This window comes from Erinaceus europaeus, chromosome X (genome assembly GCF_950295315.1).
Source record: "Erinaceus europaeus chromosome X, mEriEur2.1, whole genome shotgun sequence".
Taxonomy (NCBI): domain Eukaryota; kingdom Metazoa; phylum Chordata; class Mammalia; order Eulipotyphla; family Erinaceidae; genus Erinaceus; species Erinaceus europaeus.
This window is the reverse complement of record NC_080185.1, coordinates 61588230-61610263: the sequence shown is the minus strand read 5'-3', so window position 1 is coordinate 61610263 and position 22034 is coordinate 61588230. Positions and strand designations below refer to the sequence as shown.

Genomic DNA, 22034 nt, shown 5'->3' with positions numbered 1-22034 from the left:
TAAGTGTAGATTTGTCACACAACCCATCAGTTCCAGTCCTAGGAATATACCCTAGAAATTGAAAACGTATTTATACTCAAAAACACAAATTTCAGCACAGAGATATGCTACACCTTGAGTGAACCTTGAGCATGTTGTGCTACATGAAATAAACCAGGTTAAGCATATATATAATCACATTTATATGAATGTCAGTGGAAGCAAATAAAAAAGGACAAGGACAAGTATTGTCAGCATACCCAAAAGAGCTTACATGTTACAGTGTGCAAAGACCAAATTTCAAGTCCCAGTCCCAGTTCTTCGCCTCCACTTTCCCTTTCAATTTCTTCCTGTCTCTATCCAAAACAAATAAATAAAGCTTTAAAAGGATCGGGTTTACATTAAACAATATTTATACCCCTTTCCCATATTAGGGAGCTACTCTCTTCCCTGATCCAGCTTTCTGGTCTTTCTGCCAGCCATGACATCACTTCCCCAGACAATAATTAGGATCCACTTACCTACCAGATTTCAGGCACAGGCGGAAAAAAAACTAGTATAGCCACAGGCCCTTTGGAATATAACTAAAATATGCCTACTAGCTACCTACAAAATGGAGGGCCCCTCAACTCTTCGTCTGCACTATTCCAGCCTTTAGGTCCATGATTGGTCAACAATTTGTCTGGCTTTGTATGTTAACTTTATTTTTACCCACCAGGTTCCAGATGCTAGCATGATGCCCACTAGACTTCCCTGGACAGACAACCTCACCAGTGTGTCCTGGAGCTCCGCTTCCCCAGAGCCCTTCCCCACCAGGGAAAGAGAAAGACAGACTGGGTGTATGAATTGACCTGTCAACACCCATGTTTAGCGGGGAAGCAATTACAGAAGCCAGACCTTCAACCCTCTGCATCCCACAATGACCTTGGGTCCATATTCCCAGAGGGCTAAAGAATAAAAAAGCTATCAGGGGAGGGGATGGAATACAGAGTTCTGGTTGGTGGGAATTGTGTGGCATTGTATCCCTCTTATCCTATGGTTTAGTCAGTGTTTCCTTTTTATAAATAAAATAAAAAATAAAATAAAATAAGAATTAGAAAGGAGATCCATATTTGTCAGGTGCTTGGAGGAGGAAAGAATGGAAACACTACCACATGCTAATGGTTATGAGATTTCCTTTGTGGGAGATGAAATTACCCTGGACTAGGTAATGAAGGTGATTTCAGAAATTTGCTAATGTTGGGAACAGTTCTCAGATCCTAGTGGATGATAGTGAAAGAGGACTTAGGCAGGTGGTTACAGTGATTTGCAGAAAACAAACATTTTACACATGCACCAACAATTGTGTTTACTATTGAATGTAAATCACTAATCCCCCAATAAAAATTTTATTTTTTTTAAATTTTATTTATTTTCCCTCGTTGCCCTTGTGTCTTTTTATTGTTGTTGTACTTATTATTGTTGTTGTTATTGATGTCATTGTTGTTAGATAGGACAGAGAGAAATAGAAAGAGGAGTGGAAGACAGAGAAAGGGAGAGTAAGATAGACAACTGCAGACCTACTTCACAGCCTGTGAAGCGACTCCCCAGCAGGTGGGGACCTGGGGGCTTGAACCGGGATCCTTACATAGATCCTTGCACTTTGCACCACATGTGCTTAACCCACTGTGCAACCGCCCTATTCCCCCAGTATTTTTTTTTTAAAAACTTGAATTGTATACCTTAAAGTGGGGGTGGGGAACTTTTTTTCTCTGCCAAGGGCTATTTGAAAATTCATCATATCTTTCTCAGGCCATATCAAATTATCAACTTAAAATTTGGTACCTAGTTTACTTTGGACAAAATTCCTAGATTTACTGAATTTTAAATCCAGTATGTGGCGGCTTAGGGAGCGCCAGATCAAATGATTTCAGACCTTAAAATGGACATTTCCTCACTCTATGCTTTAAAGGGTGTCTTTTGTAGTGTGTGAATTACAATTCAGTGAAGATGTTAAAAATAAATAACAGAAGCATATTATTCAAAATATGAAGGTAAATGTCAGGAAAAACCAAAGGCACTTTTGGTTGTTGTGCCTGGAGAGTAGGAATATGAAAGAAAAAGCAGACTGCAGCTCTTAATAATAAACTCTTCTGCATTACTGGATTTTTACATTTTGTACAAAGCCCATATGGTAAAAATAAAAATAAGCTAAAAGAAAAGGACATATATGTACACTGGCATGAGCTCCACATACACTGTGAGGACAAATCAGAAGAGATTCTGAAACATTACACCTGAGATGAAAGCCAGAATCCTGCATTTTCCACAAGGCAGTTAGGTGATTTTGATGCAAGCGATCTGCTAAGAGTTAGCAAGCTTGGAGAGTCACTACTACATCAAATGCTAACCTCATCTGACGATGAATTATGGTATGATCCCTCTCTGCATTCCTTTGCAAGAGTCAAGTTTCAGACACTAAAGAATGAAATTAAGTACTGAAGGCCATATATTCAGTGGGGGATAGAACTCAGTCCAAGTACTGAGAACTTCTGATTGAATAATTCATGTATGGGTTTTAAAATTTCTGTATTTGTTGTGGGTGCCAAAATTAAGAAAGTAAATTGAGAAAGTCAAGTATTGCGCGGCTTATGCAGGTAGTCATAACACCTGAAAAATACCTTGTTGCAAAGCATGTTTCTACATTCCCTGTCAGTATTAAATACACTGTGAGGTGAGATGGACCTTCTCCATAGTTAGGAGTGGGGACTGAATTTACCAGGGACTCCAGAGAAAATCAAAGGAGAACTTCAGCCCACCAGCAGAGGTGGCCTCAGAAGGGCACAGAACTTGTGAGATAAGGTACAGTGCCCACCAAAACATGATATTATGCAGGAGAGAGAGACATTATCTTGCCACTGTCTGACCTTATTTCTGGACATAGAAAATACATTTCTCAGTCCTTCCCTGAACAAGTCATGGTACTGGGTGAGTGCAGAGGAGAGAGCAGAAATAAGCCTAACAGAGATCACCCAGTCAGTACTGAATCTGATTATCTCCACAGCCATGGAAGGCAAGTTTTCTCTCCTTCTAACAGATGACAAGACTGTCCTTTATAACAATGCATCTGTAATAACTGCCAAAGTAATTTTTCCTGCTTCAAACCCAGAGATAAAGTGAATTTTATTTATCATTTCATAACTGGGGAAAATTATTTTAAGTGCTTCCACTGCCTTCATCAATTCACTAAGCAGTTATTTTCATTTTTGGTATATATTTTCTTAATTTTTAAATCTATTACTGTTATTATTTTAGCAGAGCATTGCTCAGCTCTGGCTTATGGTGCAGGATATTGAACCCAGGACTTTGGAGCCTCAGGCATGAGATTCTCTTTGCATAATCGTTATGCTATCTTTTATTATTTATGACAAAAAGAAAGTGTTTTTAGGGATAAAAGTACAGGAGGGGGAATTCATCTTCACTATCATCAGAGAAAGAAAACATTTCTTTTGGGGGCTATTCAATTTTAGTTTTCCATGTGCTTGTTTGTATTTTGTAACTAAAGATTGTGTGTGTGTGAGTGTGTGTGTGTACATAGTCAAAAATGGACTGATGCTGTATATGCGGTTCTGAAAACGAATTTTATTATTATTTTACAATATACCATAAACATCTCTTACATGCACTTGGGTGAGTTCACCCTACTCAAAGACAGAGCACTCTAGCTAGGTCAAAAGGCTGCTGGTAACAAGAGTGACACCTAAAGCAAAGTATCAGAAGAAGGTTAAAGCACATAGACTGGCAAAGCAAATGTCTGCCAGGGAAAGCAAGGGCAGCAAGATTCTCATCAGAGAAATCAGAATTCCAGGGCACAGGGATTAAAGATACGGAATATCATGTAAGCCCTTCTGGCCCCGACCTCCGCCCCTCACTCCCCTGATACCACGTTGGCCCCTTGGGGGAAACTGATCCTGCACATCTCTTTGCATCCAGTGGAAACCTCCCATTTTCTGCTTTTTCCTTAGCTCTTCCTGAGCCCTTGACATATCTCCACATTCTCTCACCATCTCCCCACTGCCTAAATGCCTCTCTTGAAGGTTCTCCTGACAGTCTTTGGGGGAATCCTCTGTCCCCCTGTCGGTTTTCCTTTTTGCTTTCCGGGGCACATAATCTTCAGCTGGACGCTTTTCTGCAGCCCTGGGCTCACTCTCTGGCTTTCCCTGGGACTCTAGCTGACCCTCTTCCTGGGCTTTTCCCTCATCCTTCAACTTGCCCTGCTTTTCTTGCTTTCCCTCATCTGGCTGTCCCTCATCCTCTGCCTGCCCTTCGACCTGGCGCTTTCTGTGTTCAGGATTCCTCTTTATGTGTGGCATTTCGTCATCCTCTGACTTTCCTTCATCTTCAGGCTCTACTTCATCTTCTGGCTTTACCTCATTTTCTAGGTTTCCTTCATTTTCTGGCTTTCCTTCATTTTCTTTGTAGACCTTTTCCATGTTGAGCTTTTCCCTCCTTTGCCTGTCTAAGGAGACAAAGAGGAAACAAATGGAACTGAGGACAAAGATGATGGACAGGACTTAGCATTATGATCTAAGACTTTCTTGACCCTACACCAACTGTGGGTGCATCCTCAACCATAAAGTTGTCCTTTCCTTCCAATTTGTGCATGTTTACATGAGATTACTCTGCATAAACTTCCAAAGGTGTTCTTCCCTACATTAAGGTAGAAGCATGCTCAGAAATGTGTAAAAGATTGATTCCTACATTTTGTTCTCACCATGGCCATGCAAGTAATAGTTTTAACTGAGTAGTACCCACTTTCAGTGATCTGCAGAGATTCTGTCGATTTTTTTTCTTCTTCCTCCTTGCCTGCAGTTATAAGTCTTGTAAAGTTGCAGACAGAACAGAACAATGACTAGTCCTCAGGTCTCCCTGTGGTATCCACAAGGGACTTCACAGATGCCACTCCACCCTCCTCTCATACTTCCTTTTCTTCTCTCTTGCCTCAAAAGCCACAGAGCACCATGTTTCCTGTGGGTCCTGATCAAGTTAGTGTATGCTGAGATTACAAAAGGGAAGCTTTGCATAGGAGCAGCAGGTTGTGGGGTGTGTAACTTCTGCTTAGGTTTAAGTCATGCTTACTCGCAAGGATCCTGAGGATGGTGCCCTCTTTCACTGACCTGTACTGATCCTGCAGGTCTTTCCTTTTCTTGTCTGGGTTGCTGCCTACAACCACAGACCTGGAGACCTGCAAAGACAGGAGACAGATAGTGAATGAATGGCCTGGAACTGGTACACTGATTTGTTTCCCCCTGAATTGTCAATTCCCCCAATATCTTTCACTCTCTTCACCCTCTTCTTGTTTTCCTGATGACCCAAAATTGATACTCTGTCCCTAACCACCTCCATTTTTCTACAACAGGGTAATAAGAGAGAAAGGTTATTTCCAAAGTGTCTACTTCTGAACCTTCCTTGGTTCATACCTCATTTTTCCCGCATTGTAACAAGTGAGGTGCAGAACACCAAAATTTAGAAGGCACATCCTGCTGTGCTCAGGTATCTGTCTTACACTTCCCCACCTCCCTCCACCCCGTGCCTCCCCACCACACACACACCTCAGGACAGGAAGATGGCACAAAGGCCAGCATTTCTCTGAAAATGGTGATGGGAGAGTGAGGACACAGGGCAGAAATACACAGAACATTTCTGTCACCCCATCCCCAACACACACACACACACACACACACACACACACACACACACACACACCATTTTCCTACAATGTAAGAGGCAGATTATTTTCAGACTCAGAAAATCTTCTGGTTCATGTTACCCACTTCAGCCTTCCTTAGTATAGTAGCCCCTCCTTAGCAATAGGGAGCTGGGCTCAAGTGGACCTCTGTACTGTTGATCTGTATCACCTTCTCTTTGGCCCCACAACCACCACCATCACCCCCCTTCAGCAGCCCACCATTTTCGGCTCCAAAATGGACGGAATGTGGAAAAGAGATGCGCAGAAGTCAGGCTTGTCCCCTTTGGGGGTTCGCTTTCGCCAACCTGGGGTCACAGGCCATGCTCTCTATTCCTGCTTTTACCCTCATTGTCACTTCCTATGCAAACAATGCTGGATCGTAAAGCACAACATTCCAACTGGTAACCATTTTCTGATCGCCCCTCGATGCTCTCAATCTCCTCCCACCGAGCCCCTAATTCTTTGCACCAAACGAATGGACATCCGGGAAGGAGTAGACTCGCTCTGATCTTTGCTCTCTGCTACCTTCTCCACAAGGGTCTACAGATCTGTCATCATCCCAAGAAGACAGATGCCACCTTTTGCCACAAGCCCTCGTTTATCCAAGGAAAAAAGAGCTGATACCCAGACCTCTTCTCCAACACCCACACAATTTTCTGCGCTAAAATAAATGGGAGCGGGAAGCAGTGGTGTCTGGAAAGCAGATCCGATCCTCCGTAGTTGCTTCCATCAGGTACTCCCTCCTGCACTAGAGGTGCTCTCCCCTCCCACCCACCCTCATTCCCCGCTTGTACCAACCTGCAGGGCTTTAGGGCAGTTGCCCCTCTCAGATTGAAATCCGTCTTCCTCTATGAAAATAGGGAGCTGGTACCTGGAGGAGAGGGACTTCTGCACACGTCTGCTCCTGATCACGTGAGGTAAACGTCACCAGTGGGCTCGGGTCCCTAGTTACCCTCCTGACAACAAAAAGTGCGTCAGGCGCCAGCTCACTCCTTTACTTCACTGCCCCCCTTCTGATTCCCCCTAGTGCCTGCCCCTAATCCCTCAGCATGTGGGGCGTCCACACTCACAAAGGTCTTGATTAATCTCAGAGGTTAAAATTCGCCCCACCTCTCTAAAGATAGCTTATGGTATTTTTGTTCTGCTCTGTAGGGGGCAGGAACGGCTGCACCTGCCCCTAAGATTATTGATTACCAATAGGTACATCTCTGAGGATTTTATTTTCATCCTTTGATCTCAAAGCACCAACACACTCAATTTCTTTCTCTACTCAGCTACTGATGCTCCTTCGTTAGGCTCTTCAGGGAATCACTTAATAGATTGAACTACTGCTGGTAGAGAAGCAAGTAGTTGAAATAAGGATTTTATTTTATCCTATAGTTTCCCCACAGCGTTTAATTTATTCCCCCTCGTCATGTGTTATTCTCATCAATAAACATAAACAAAGCTATTTCCACCCAGAGGGAACAAAAGTGTTCAGGATAGAGGGGGAAATCAATAAGGTTCCAAAATTCCAAGACCAAAATAAGTTCCTAACATTGATTTCTACTATATAGGATATATTTGACTTACTTCATAGAAGAGAATTTTAAAATGTATGTGAATAGCTGCTTCTACCATGTTCCACTGCAATCCATGTACTTAATGTTCCAGAGAAATCACTGAGAGTTTAGTAAGCTTGCTGGAATCTGATGGCTGGCACGATGTTAGTTTTGAAAATTTCACCTATGACCATTATCATTCAAAGTTTTATGTATGAGTAAAATCTGCTTAGGATCAGAGGGATGCTAGCATGGTCTGATCATCCCTGTCCTGTAAAAGGGAGAGGAGTATATTGTCTCATGATCAATTTTCATCTTCCTGAATCTGATGGCTGCTCACTCCAGAAGTTTACACAGAGTTCACCAAGGTGATTGGCTGCTATTGTCATTTTCTCCTTCTCACCATATGTCATATTCCCTCAGTGGTAACTCAAACCCAGAAAAGATGGAAATGCTGATATAACATGTAGAAGTCAGAACAATTCCCTTTTAGACCCCTACACCTGAGGCTCTCTATATCCTGGAGAAGAGGTTGCTTGGAGGAAATCATCCATACCTGCCTACTCTTTGCCCTTGTTTATTTTTTTTGAATATTTATTTAATTATTCCCTTTTTTGTTGCCCTTGTTGTTTTATCGTTGTAGTTATTATTGTTGTTATTGATGCCATTGTTGTTGGATAAGACAGAGAGAAATGGAGAGAGGAGGGGAAGACAGAGAGGAGGAGAGATAGATAGACACCTGCAGACCTCCTTCACCGCTTGTGAAGCGACTCCCCTGCAGGTGGGGAGCCTGAGGATCCAACAGTCTTTGCATTTGTTATTTTTTTAAATTTTTTAAATATTTATTTTATTTATTTATTCACTTTTGTTGCCCTTGTTGTTTTAATGTTGTTGTTGTTGGATAGGACAGAGAGAAATGGAGAGAGGAGGGGAAGACAGAGAGGAGGAGAGAAAGATAGACACCTGCAGACCTGCTTCACCACCTGTGAAGCGACTCCCCTGCAGGTGGGGAGCCGGGGTTCGAACCGGGATCCTTATGCCGGTCCTTGTGCTTTGCGCCACCTGCGCTTAACCCGCTGCGCTACAGCCCGACTCCCACCTGTTCTTTTTTTAATTTTTTTTATAAAAAGGAAACACTGACAAAAAACACAGGATAAGAGGGGTACAACTCCACAAAATCCCCACCACCAGAACTCCATATCCCATCCCCTTCCGATAGCTTTCCTATTCCTTTTAAAAAAATATTTGTTTATTTTCCCTTTTGTTGCCCTTGTTGTTTTATTGTTGTAATTATTATTGTTGTTACTGATGTCATTGTAGTTGGATAGGACAGAGAGAAATGGAGAGAGGAGGGGAAGACAGAGAGGAGGAGAGATAGATAGACACCTGCAGACCTCCTTCACCGCTTGTGAAGCGACTCCCCTGCAGGTGGGGAGCCTGAGGATCCAACAGTCTTTGCATTTGTTCTTTTTTTTAATTTTTTAAATATTTATTTTATTTATTTATTCACTTTTGTTGCCCTTGTTGTTTTAATGTTGTTGTTGTTGGATAGGACAGAGAGAAATGGAGAGAGGAGGGGAAGACAGAGAGGAGGAGAGAAAGATAGACACCTGCAGACCTGCTTCACCACCTGTGAAGCGACTCCCCTGCAGGTGGGGAGCCGGGGTTCGAACCGGGATCCTTATGCCGGTCCTTGTGCTTTGCGCCACCTTCGCTTAACCCGCTGCGCTACAGCCCGACTCCCACCTGTTCTTTTTTTAATTTTTTTTATAAAAAGGAAACACTGACAAAAAACACAGGATAAGAGGGGTACAACTCCACAAAATCCCCACCACCAGAACTCCATATCCCATCCCCTTCCGATAGCTTTCCTATTCCTTTTAAAAAAATATTTGTTTATTTTCCCTTTTGTTGCCCTTGTTGTTTTATTGTTGTAATTATTATTGTTGTTACTGATGTCATTGTAGTTGGATAGGACAGAGAGAAATGGAGAGAGGAGGGGAAGACAGAGAGGAGGAGAGAAAGATAAACACCTGCAGACCTGCTTCACCGCTTGTGAAGCAACTCCCCTGCAGGTGGGGAGCCGGGGGCTCCAACCGGGATCCTTATGCTGGTCCATGTGCTTTGCACCACGTGTGCTTAACCCACTGAGCTACCACCTGACTCTCCCTACTCTTTATTCCTCTGGGAGTATAGACCCAGGGTCATTATGGGGTACAGAAGGTGAAAGGTCTGGCTTCTGTAATTGCTTCCCCACTGAACATGGGCTTTGACAGGTCAATCCATACTCCCAGCCTGTCTCTCTCTTTCCCTAGTGCGGTGGGGCTCTGGGGAAGTGGGAATCAAGGACACATTGGTGGGGTTGTCTGCCCAGGGAAGTCCAATTGGCATCATCTTAGCATCTGGAAACTGGTAGCTGCCCTTATTCTTAATGCTCAGATAGAAACTTCCTTAGACCCAGCTTGCTGCCTCCCAGCTGACTTAGTAGGTGCAGCTTGTTGGGTCTCTCAATTCCAGCATTCTTAGCTCTAAAGCAACTTGTGGGAGCCTTTCCATGCATGTTGCCTAGTTGCTGTCTGTCAATCCACACCAACTCTGGTGCCTTCTTATCCAGATTTAAGCCAGTCTCTAAGGAACTCTTACATGTCGGCAATACTAATTGACCCAGATTTTTCTTTTAGTTTTCAACTAAAAGAAGTCTCTGGGTCACCTGAAACGATATACAAAGTGGCATGTTTACAGCTCTGGAAAGAAGACCTGTATCCTATAAACTTGACAAGAGCCAACATTGAGCATGCTGACATCATGAGGAAGCAGAAACTAGACTTGACAAGGTGAAGAAGCTATGTGGAAATAAGATAGCAAGAAGAGACAAATAGTAATTAAGCTGTATCATAGGCTTGACATGGCATTGGGTTAGGTATTCTTATCTACAGAAATCTATTAATCCCCTGGAATTATATTCAAAATTATGTGTGGTGTGGTGTAGGGAGATGGATAGAATATATACATTTTTACTGGGTATGTACATGTGTCTATTATAGGGTTTATAGTTCTCATTAGATGCTCAAAGAGACATGTAATGTCCAAAAGATGAAGCCCAGTAGCCCATATGAATTTATGTATAGTTGTTCAAATACAACTATATTTTAGGAAAAATGATGTACCATAAAACTGACCACATTAAAGCACATGTAGTACTTCTGTGAGACTATCACCTCTGCCTAATTATGAAACATTTTCAGTAAATCCAAAGCAGACCTCACACCCAGTAAGCAGTCACTCCCAATCACTCCTTCACCTATAGCATTCTAGCAATGATCAAATCTGTTTTATGTCTCAGTGAGATTGCCTATTTTAGATATTTCATAAGAGCAGCATCATATAACGTGTAAAATTTTGTGTCTGACTTCTTCCACTTAGTACAATGTTGGTGAGGTTCATCCACATATTGTAGTATGCATGGCACAGTACTTTATTCTTTTTTTTTACATAATAACAATACATCATTGTATACTTATAATATATTTAATTATTCCATTTGAACATTGGTGGAAACTTAGATTGTTTGCACATCTTTCCTGTTGTAAGTTGGACAGCCTAAACATTCATGTCTAAATTTTCTTGTAGATATGTGTTTTTATTTTTCTTTTTTAAATTTAATTAATTTATTTACTGGATAGATACAGTCAGAAATCAATAGGGAAGGGTGATAGAGAAATAGAGATACCTGCAGCACAGCTTTCTTATATGCAAAGCTTTCCCACTGCTGGTGGGGATTTCACAGAGGCCACTCCACCCTCCTCTCACACTTCCTTTCTTCTCTCTTGCCTCCCTGGGCACAAAGCCTGAACCTGGTTCCTTGCACATTGTAATATGTGTGCTCAGCCAGGTGCTCCACCACCTAGCCACTGTTTTTATTTTTTTTTACTATATACCTAGGTATAAAATTTCTGTTCATCTTTCTGAGGAACTGCTAAACTGTGGACCTGATCAACTACAACATTTTTGTCCATATCAGCAATGTCTAATGGTCAAATTTCTCTACACCCTTAAAATAATTACTATTTTCCATTTTGAGTTTTTTATAAAGCTGTGTGTGTGTGTGTGTGTGTGTGTGTGTATGTGTGTGTGTATACGAGTTTAGTGGTTTGATTTGCACTTTCCCAATGGGTAGTTACATTGGACATCCATTTGTTTACTTGTTTGTTTTATATATTTTCTTTATAGAAAGAACTGTTCAAGTTCTTTGTCCATTTTAAAATTTGCTTTGTCTTTTATTTGTTGAATTGTAAGAATTCTTCATATATTTTGGATAAAAGGTCCTTGCAAGTACATGATGTTCAATCTTTTCACTTTTTTGTTTTGTTTTTTTAAATATTTATTTATTTTCCCTTTTGTTGCCCTTGTTTTTTATTGTTGTAGTTATTATTGTTGTTGTTGTTGTTATTGTCGTTGTTAGATAGGAAAGAGAGAAATGGAGAGAGAAGGGGAAGATAGAAAGGGGGAAAGAAAGATAGGCACCTGCAGACCTGCTTCACCACCTGTGAAGCGACTACCCTGTAGGTGGGGAGCCAGGGGCTCGAAGTGTGGGGGCGAAGGGGATTCTTAAGCCAGTCCTTGCGCTTGTGCTTAACCAGCTGCGCTACTGCCCTACACCCTTTTGTTCTGTTTTTATTTTCATTCTATTTTGTGTTATCCCCACTAGGGTTATCGCTGGGGCTTGGTGCCTGCCCTACAAATTCACCACTCCTGGTAGTAATTTTCTTTTCTCCTCTTCCTCTTCCTTTCTTCTTCTTTATAAATTTTTAATATTTATTTATTTTCCCTTTTGTTACCTTTGCTATTTTTATCGTTGTTATTGATGTTGTCGTTAGGTAGGACAGAGAGAAATGGAGAGAGGAGGGGAAGACAGAGACAGGGAGAGAAAGAAAGACACCTGCAGAGCTGCTTCACTGACTGTGAAGCCACTCCCCTGTAGGTGGGGAGCCGGGCTTGAACCAGGATCCTTATGCCAGTCCTTGAGCTTTGTGCCACCTGCGCTTAACCCGCTTCCCTACCGCCTGACTCCCCTCTTTTCTTCTTCTCTTTCCTCCTCCTCCTCCTTCTTCTCCTTCCTCCTCCTCCTCCTCCTCTTCTTCTTAATCTTCTTCTTTCATTTGATAAGACAGAGAGAAACTTGAAGGGGAGGGAGGAAGAGATGGCAGGGGAAGAGAAGAGAAGAGCAGGTTAGAGGAGGGGAGGGATGGAAAGGAGGGGGAGGGGAAAGGAGGGAAGGGGAGGAAAGAAGGGGGAGTGGAGGAAAGAAGGAGGAGGGGAAGAGGTTAGGAGAAGAGAAGAGAAGAGGAGACCTGCAAGACCTTTAGTGCTCCTGAAACTTCTTCCCCCCACAGTTGGGGAGTGGGGGCTCAAACCCAGGTCTTTGCACATGGTAATGTGTGCACTTAACCAGTTACATTACTGCCTGGCTCCTTATTTGGCATATGTATCCAGAACACTGCTTAGCTGGCTTATGGTGGTGTGGGGGGATTGAATCTGTAACCTCAAATCCTCAGGCTTGAGCTTCTGTTTGCATAGTCATTGTACTATCTCCTTCCACCCAAATAATAACTTTTACATATTTATTTATTTATTTTATTGGATAGAGACAGAGATAAATCAAGAAGAAAAGGGAGACACACAGAGAGAGACAGAGATCGAGGAAGAGAGAGACACATCTGCAGCCTTGCTTCACCACTCATGAAGCATCCCTCCTACAGGTGGGGTCCAGGGTCTTGAACCTGGATGCTTGTGCACTGTAATGTAATGTAATGCTCAGTTGGGTACACTACTGACTAGCCCCAGTAATCTTTTTCACTTTTTAAATTATTTTTATTTGTTTAAAAAATGGAAATATTGACAAGACCATAGGATAAAAGGGGTATAATTTCAAACAATTCACACCACTAGAATTCCATATCCAATCCCCTCCCTTGATAGCTTTCCTATTCTTTATCCTTCTGGGAGTATGGACCATTGTGGGATGCAGAAGGTGGAAGGTCTGGCTTCTGTAATTGCTTCCCTGCTGAACATGGACATTGGCAGGTCGATCGATCCATATTCCCAGCCTATCTCTCTCTTTCCCTAAGGGGGTGGGGATCTGGGGAGGTGAGGCTCCAGGACACATTGCTGGGGTCGTCTACCCAGGGAAGTCAGATTGGCATCATGGTAGCATCTGGAATCTGGTGGCTGAAAAAGAGTTAAGGTATAAAGCAGAACAAATTGTTGACTAACTATGAACTTAAAGGCAAGAATATTGTAGATGAACATTCGGGGTCTCCATTCACTTTTTAACAGTGTTATTTGATTTTTTTTTTATTTCTATGAAGTTGACATTCTCTTCTCTCTCTCTCTCTCTCTCTCTGTGTGTGTGTGTGCTTGCATAATCAGGGCCTCACACATGTATTATTTCACCCATTCTGGGCCACTTCAGTTTGAGATACAAAGAAAGAGATTATAGAAGACACTAAAGCAAAAGCAGTGGAGCTTTCTCTGATGTCATATGTCTCCCATGCTGTGCCAGGGCTGAAGTTTGGTTCAAGTGCATGCCAAGGTAGGCATCCTACCTAGAAGCTCTCTCTCTGCCCTCTCAAATGTATCTTTTGTTGTTCATATGTTTTGTCTCACATCTAAGACTTCATTGGCAAAATCAAGGACAACTATATATTTTCTTCTAATAATTAAAAATATATATTTATTTCCCTTTTGTTGCCCTTGTTTTTCATTGTTGTTGTGGTTACTATTGTTGTAATTGATGTAACTGTTGTTGGATAGGACAGAGAGAAATGGATACAGGAGGGGAAGACAGAGAGGGGGAGAGAAAGATAGAACAGTCCCTTCCTAAGCAACATCATCTGTGGTGGCAAACTTCTTGGTTAAAATAGTATCAACTGGGATGTGGGATTGGAATATCTTTTCTATAGGGTTAATCATTTAGATTTATTAGTTACATTTCTATGGCTCTTGGATGTTGGGATGCTTATAGAATTTGAAGACAAATCATGGACTGCAATTTATTTAATGGTAAGCTATCATAACACAAAAGTTTACACTATCAACCACTGTTAAGTGTACACTTCAATAACATTAAGCACATTTACTTTGGTGTGCAGCCATTCAGCTCTAGAGCTTTCTTCACCTCCCCAAAATGAATTTTTTTGCCTCCAGGGTTATCACTGGGGCTTCACTATGAATCCACTGCTCCTGGAGGCTATTCCCCCCTTTTGTTGCCCTTGTTGTTTGTTATTGCTGATGTTGTTATTGTTGTTGTCATTGCTGTCATTGTTGTTCTATAGGATAGAGAGAAATTGAGAGAGGAGGGGAAGACAGAGAGGGGGAGAGAAAGATAGACACCTGCAGACCTGCTTCACTGCCTGTGAAGCGACCACCCTGCAGGTGGGGACCCAAGGCCTTGAACCGGGATCCTTACACCGGCCCTTGGTCTTCGTGCCATGTGCACTTAACCCGCTGTGCCACCTCCCGGTGCCTCAAAATGAAATTCTGTATCTACTAAGCATTAGCTCCTGAAGTAAATCTCCCTGAAATTCCTGATAAACATTATTATACTTTGGGTCCCTAATAGCTGGAAAGGTTATCCTTTCTCCATTGTATGGACTTGGATCTTATATCATAAATTGTATTCATATATGTGTCAGTTTGTTTCTTGGTTTTCTGTTCTATTACATTGGTATGTGTCTCTGTTTTTATTACAGTACTATATTGTTTTCTTAATTTATTATGTTATTATTTTTAATTTCATTAGTGATTTACAAGATTATAAGATACTCCCACCACCAAAGCTATAAGATACTCTCGGCATCAAATTTATAAGATACTCCTACCACCAAAGTTCTGTGACTCCCACCTCCCCCCAAAAAAAAGCCCACCATAGTTGTTTCAAGACCTTAGAGATGAGTTGGATACTTTTTTTTGAAAATTCAGATATTTCAGTTCTCTATATTCCAGATGAGTGAAATCTTCCAGTGCTTGTCTTTTATCTCTTATTTCATTAAGCATAATCACGTCCAGTTATATCTATTTTGTCCTGTCATTTTCTCTTTTGCTGGAGTAGGCAATTCTCACGGGTATGGGACATTTATTATCACAGTGTCATTTTAATTTGCATTTCTTTGATGATAAGTGAATTAGGGCATTTATTCATATATCTGTGGGCCATATGTATAGCTTATTTATAAAACTCTCTATTTAGGCTTTTGCCCACTTTTGTTGGGATATTTCTTTATTGTGCCACATGATTTCTTCTTTTTTATTATTTTTAAATTTTTATTTATTAAAAGGAAACATTGACAAAACCATAGGATAAGTGGGGTACAACTTCGCACAATTCCTACCACCAGACCTCCGCATCCCATCCCCTCCCCTGATAGCTTTCCTATTCTTTACCCCTCTGGGAGTATGGACCCAAGATGGACAACATACTCTATGCTACACCTGAGGAAGATGGGTTGATACTGGGGCAGCATGGAATGTTTCTACTCATGACCACAGAATGTGAGCTCAGATCTATAGGGATGCAGTGGTCACACAGGCTCCTAAGCTAATTATGGGTCTTCTTCTTCTTCTTTTTTTAACATTTCTTTCCTTTATTGGGGAATTAACGTTTTACAGTCGACAGTAAATACAATAATTTATTCATGCATAACATTTCTCAGTTTTCCACATAACAACTCCTAGTAGGTCCTCTGTCAACCTTTTCTAGGACATGTACTCTCCCCTCTCACCCACCCCAGAGACTTTTACTTTGGTGCAATACACCAGGTTCTGCTTAGTGTTTTCTCTTCTGAGCTTTTTTTTTTTTTCAGCTTCTGCCTGTGAATGAGATCATCCCTCTGTTTCTGACTTATTTCACTTAACATGATTTTTTTCAAGGTCCATCCAAGATGAACTGAAAATGGTGAATTTTTTATAGATGTTTGATATCTATAGCTTGTCAGATGTATGATTTGCCAATATCTTCTCCAAATTACTGGGATTGTCTCATTATCCTTGTGTAGCTTGCATTTGATATTGATTTCACCTATATTATTTAATCTTGTTTTTATTTCACATGCCCATAGGGTTGAATCTCCAAACATATCTTTGATGTTAAGGTCCTGCAGTGTTTCAGTGATATTTTCTTTTTTATTATTTTTTTCCTATGTGTTTTATAGTTTCAGGTCCAATAAACAAATCTTTGATACATTTTAAACTGAGTTTGGTATGTGGTGTAAAGTGGTAGTCAAGTTCTGTTTCACTCCATGTTATTGTCCAGTTTTCTCAGCACCAACATTTGTTGAAGAGATCTTTCCCTCATTAAATTATTTGAGCCCCTTTGTCATATATTAGGTGGCTGTGTATATATAGGTTTATTTCTGGGTTCTCGGTCCATTTGTGCAAGTACCTGTTTTTATTCCAGTACCACGCTGTTTTAATTACTATTTCTTTGTGGTATAAACTACAGTTGGGTATCATAATACTCTTCATTTTTACCCTCCTTTTTTTTCTCAGGAGTGCTTTCAGCTATTTGTATGTATGGATGGTGTGGTTCCACACAGATTTTTGGATATGTTGTTCAATTTCCTTAAAGAATATCATTGAAATTTTGATAGGTATTGCATTGAATCTGTAGACTTATTTTGGTAGGGTGACCATATAAATAATATTTATCCTTCCAGTCAATGAGTAAGGGATGTTCTTCCATTTCTTTGTGTCATTGTATATTTCTTTTAGCAATATTCCATATTTTTATTGTAAATATCTTCCACTTCCTTGCTGGAGCAAGATGTTCCAAGCTAATAATTCAGAAAAAAAGGGGAGCAGGGACAGCTATTGTGTTCTTGGACAAAATAGATTTTTCAGGTAAAAAAGTAAGCAAAGACAGAGAGGGCCACTACATAATGGTCAAATGATTAATCCAAAAACAAAATATAACCATTACAGACACATATACCCCAAACTCAGGTGCACCAAAATATATAAAACAAATACTTTCATAACTTAAAAGATACATTAAGAGCAGCACAATGATAGTAGGAGACCTTAACACACTACTAACAGCAAGAAATAGATGAACTGATCAAGAAAACATTAGGGAGATCGCTATCTTAAATGAAACCATAAAAGAGATGTACCTAACAGATATATACAGAACATTCCATCACAGATGAAATGATACTCATTATTCTGAAGTACACATGGAACATTAACAAAGATTGACTACATGCTGGTTCTCAAAGACAATTTAAACAAATATGAAAATATTAAAATCATAAAATTCATCTTCTCAGACCATGAAGGTATGAAGCTAGAAATCAGCCACAAAAAGAAAAGAAACTGCCTCCAAAATCTGGAGACTAAACAACATTCTTCTGCACAATGCATGGGTAATTGAAGACATCAAAAAAGAAGTTAAGAATTATCTCCATATCAATTAAAGCCAGCTATCAAACCCTATGAGATGCAATAAAAGCAGTACTGACAGGGAAGCTCATAGCAATACAGGCCCACATTAAAACAGAGGATAAATCATTAGTAAACCATCTAACAACCCAACTAGAAATAGAGCAACATAGAGACCCAACAGTCAGCAGGAGACAGGGAGTAGTTAAAATCAGAGCAGAAATCAATGAAATAGAGAACAAAAAGACCATTAAGAAGATTCACGAAACCAAGAGCTGGTTCTTTAAAAAGATAAGTAAAATAAATCACTAGCTACACAGACTAAGAGAAAATGAGAGAAAGCTATGGTAAAATCACTAAGAAATGAGAGAGGAGGTATTACAACAGATGTGTCAGAGATGCAAAGGATCAAAGGATCAGTCAAGACAATTAAGGACATCTATATGGAAATAAAATTGACAACTTAGAAGAAATGGACAAATACTTTTTCAAATTCAGAATCATTTTATTAAGGAACTTTAACTTACAAGTTGGCTTTTTCAAGAGTTTTATAACTCTATTTCATTTTGTTAGTGATTTAATAATGATCAACAAGATTGTGGGACAAGAGGGGTACAATTCCATACAATTCCCACCCTTCCATGGGAAGTTTCCCTATTCTTTATCCCTCTGGTAGTATGGACCAAATGTCTTTATGGTGTGCAGAAGGTAGGAGGTCTGGCTTATGTCATTGCTTCTCCATAGACATGGGCTTTGGAAAGTCAATCCATACTCCCAGCCTGTTGCTGTCTTTCCCAAGTAAGGTAGGGCTCTGGGGAGGTAGAGTTCTAAGACACATTGGTGAGGTCCTAAGCTGCCCAGGGAAGTCACCAGGTTGGTGTCAAAGTAGCATCTGCAACTTGGTGACTGAAAAGCATTATGATATAAAACAAAATAAATTGCTAATTAATCAAGAACCTAAAGGTAAGAGTGTAGCCTATGAGATTTGGGGTATTCATGTTGGAAGAAGCTGGACAATCTATTTATTTACTAATATTTACCTGAGCCCTACAGCTAGCATATAGGTGGGGTAAAAGTATTGATCGGGAAGATTGTGTCAGAGTTAGGAACAGGACTAGAAAGTTGTTTCAGGGCAGAGAGTAGCTACCAAATATGGGGAAAGTATAGAAATACCTTCGACTGTAAACCCGATCGATGTGACCTAGGGCCCATTTCTATTCATATTTACAAGAACCTATGTAACATCTGCATCCCTGTTGGTCTGAGCTCACATTCCATGTTCATAGCTAGGAACATTCTAGGCTGCATTCATTTCAGGACCTGTATGTTGACCTAGCCTCCCTTCAAAGAGTGGGAGAGTCCCTACTATTGTTCTACATTGAGGGCAAGGTCCTGTAGAGGTCCTACCAGAGGGTTTATGATATTCCTGATGGAGATGACCAGTGATGGTAGAGAGAGGGATCTGTTAGAGATGTAGACCCATCATATTTTTGTGTTAATCCGAGGATTCCCTAACTAGGGCCCCAGATGATGGGCCTAGACCATCCTTGGTAGTGACCAAAGGGGCCATCATTGAAGTGTGGTGGCCTCTTGCCCTTATTCAGCATTTATAGTCTTTACTTTATCTGACAGGGTTAGACTTAAGGTATTGGGGGTTGTAAAATAGGAAGTAGGAGAGCAGGGTATCTAGGTCTAATTGGAAAATATGTGATTAAGTATTTTATGGTGTCTTTTTAAGGCCTTTGTACTTGCTTGCTGCAGTTATTGAGTCATTGCAAGCTATTGTGTACTTTTACTTTAAGGTATATATTTTCCCCTATCTTTGAATACATGTGTACATGTGCCCTATATCATGGGCCCAGGTCTATATCTAGGTTCTGTAGCTTTATTGGGAAGCATGCTACCTGAAATGGAACTAAGGAGTCCTATAGCTAGACAGGTCTCACCAGAGTAATGGAGCTGTAGGGTTGACATCCCAGGCCTGGTGTGTCTGGACACAGTGCAAAGCGCAACATGGTAAGGTAGCACTGGTTGCATTGATTTAACTGAAATCAGCAGATGCCATTTCAAATGGTATGGAACAAGAGAAACATGAAGGGGAATGAGCAAAGTCCCAGAGGTTTCAGGATTGGGATAAATATGGGTTTTATAGAAAATGAGGAAGGTTCCTTGCTGCCTTAGAGTTTAAAAAGGCAATAGATAATTGTTATTATAACCAAGTTGTTTGGGAATTTGGCTTACTTTGAAAATCCATAGTTACAAGTTGCTGTACCATACAAGACCTTATCATGATTTATGTCATTTAATGCTATTTACAAATAACTCTATCTTTTTAAATTCCCTTTTGTTGTCCTTTTTTATTGTTGTATTTACTATTGTTGTTATTGTTGTCATTGTTGGAGAGGACAGAGAGAAATGGAGAGAGGAGGGGAAGACAGAGAGGGGGAGAGAAAGATAGACATCTGCAAACCTGCTTCATTGTCTGTGAAGCTACTCCCCTGCAGGTGGGGAGCTGGGGGCTAGAACCGGGATCCTTGAGCTGGTCCTTGCGTTTTGCACCACCTGTGCTTAACCCTCTGCGCTATCACCTGACTCCCGGAAGGTCCATTTCTAACCTTGTGAGGGTTCTCCAGACTGATCTTCACAGTGGCTGGACCAAGTGGATTCCTTTGCTCCCACAACATATATAGCACGTTTTGTTGCCTTAGTTTCTGATGTGTGACATTCTCATAGAGGGGAGGTGGTATCTCATTGTTATCTCTATTTGCATTTATCTGACTATCAGTGACTTGGAGCAATTTTCCATATGTATTTTGTATTTCTTCTGTAGTGAATTTTCCGTTCATGCCCTCTCCCCACTTTTGAATTGGGTCATTTGCTTTTTAATTGCTAAGATTGGTGACCACTTTATTTTGGTTATTAGCCTTTTGTCTGATGTATGCCATGTGAATAACTTCTCCCATTCTGTGAGGAGTTTCTTTGGGTGATTTCTTTTCCTGTGCAGAAGCTTTTTAATTTGATGCAGTCCCTCTGATTTGTTTTTGTTTTATTCTTCCTTGCAAATGGGTCTGTATCATCAAAGATGCCCTTGAGATTTAGATGGGAAAGTGTTGCACCAATATTTTCCTCTAAGTATTTGATAGTTTCTGGTCTAATATCCAAGTACTTGATCCACTTGGAGTAGACTTTTGTTTCTGATAAGATATAGTGGCTCACTTTCATTCTTCTGCATGTTTCAACCAAATTTCCTCAGCGCTTTTGATTAAAGAGACCCTCCTTTCCCCATTTAGTAGTTTGGGCCCCTTATCAAAAATTAGTTGCCTATAGATGTAGTGGTTTGTTTCTGGGCTCTCAATTCTGTTCCACTGATATGTGTACCTATTTTTGTTCTAGTACCAGACAGTTTTGATAATGATGGTGGCCATATAATATAGTTTGAGATCTGGGAGTGTGATGTCTCCATTTGTTTCTTTTCCTCAAGACTGTTTTGGAGATTCTAGGTGTTTTCTGGTTCCAGAAAAAAGATTGTAATTTTTGTTCTATTTTTTAAAAACATTCTTAAATGTTTTTATATATTTACTTATTTTCCCTTTTATTGCCCTTGTTGTTTTTTATTGTTGTGGTAGTTATTATTGTTGTTGTTGATGTTGTCATTATTAGATAGAATAGAGAGAAATGGAGAGAGAAGGGGAAGACAGAAAGGGGAAGAGAAAGATAGACACCTGCAGATGTGCTACACCACTGGTGAAGCGACTCCCCTGCAGGTGAGGATCCTTACACCATTCTTTACACTTTATGCCACATGCACTTAACCCTCTGCACTACCGCCCGACTCCTTGTTCTATTCTTTTAAACAAAATTAGTAGGACCTCAATTGGGTACCACATTACATTTATATATGGTTCAGTGTCGGGCTTGCTTTGCAGGCAGGAGAGAGAGACGACCAGGGACTCATGGCTGAGAGGTACGCAGTTCAGTCTTTATTCATGTGGAACGCAGCGCAATCTAAACTATCTCTAATCACAATCTTGTCCTTATATATCCTGAGGCGGAAGTGTCAGGTCCAAAGAGGATGTATGTAGGATAGGGGGTGGGGAGAAGGGAAAAGCATGCAAAACAGTGAGGATTAAATCAATGCCCTGGAGGCAGGGTAATGCTTAGTGAACAGTGGTTATGTAAATAGAATGCAGTGTTAAACAGGGGGGGATTAAACCAATGAAACAGAAGGGATCTTAGAAGCAGAATTTAGAAGCATACCAACAGTTCAGGGTAAAATATTTATTTTGCCATTCTCACAGGAGTGAGGTGGTATCTCATTGTTGTCTTTATTTGCATTTCTCTAACAATCA

The 22034-nt window shown here is 40.7% G+C and overlaps 1 protein-coding gene across 2 annotated transcripts; it reads right to left on the bottom strand.

Annotated features, from left to right (window-relative positions):
* Window positions 1-3580: 3580 nt before the first annotated feature.
* TCEAL5 (transcription elongation factor A like 5) lies at window positions 3581-6670 on the bottom strand. Of its 2 annotated transcripts, none has more exons than XM_060183698.1 (3): window positions 6506-6670; window positions 5136-5203; window positions 3581-4473 (listed from the first exon to the last, which is right to left on the bottom strand). In XM_060183698.1, exon 3 carries the CDS (start codon window positions 4449-4451, stop codon window positions 3837-3839), a length of 615 nt encoding a protein of 204 aa, XP_060039681.1. In that variant the 5' UTR covers window positions 4452-4473; window positions 5136-5203; window positions 6506-6670; the 3' UTR covers window positions 3581-3836. The 2 variants fall into 2 exon arrangements, with proteins under 2 accessions (XP_060039681.1, XP_007537244.1); XM_007537182.3 differs by having other exon boundaries at window positions 3581-4477; window positions 6506-6661.
* Window positions 6671-22034: the final 15364 nt, after the last annotated feature.

Coding starts and splice junctions, on each gene's coding strand:
- TCEAL5 (XM_060183698.1), bottom strand. CDS start 4,451: ATGGAAAAGGTCTACAAAGAAAATGAAGGAAAGCCAGAAAATGAAGGA.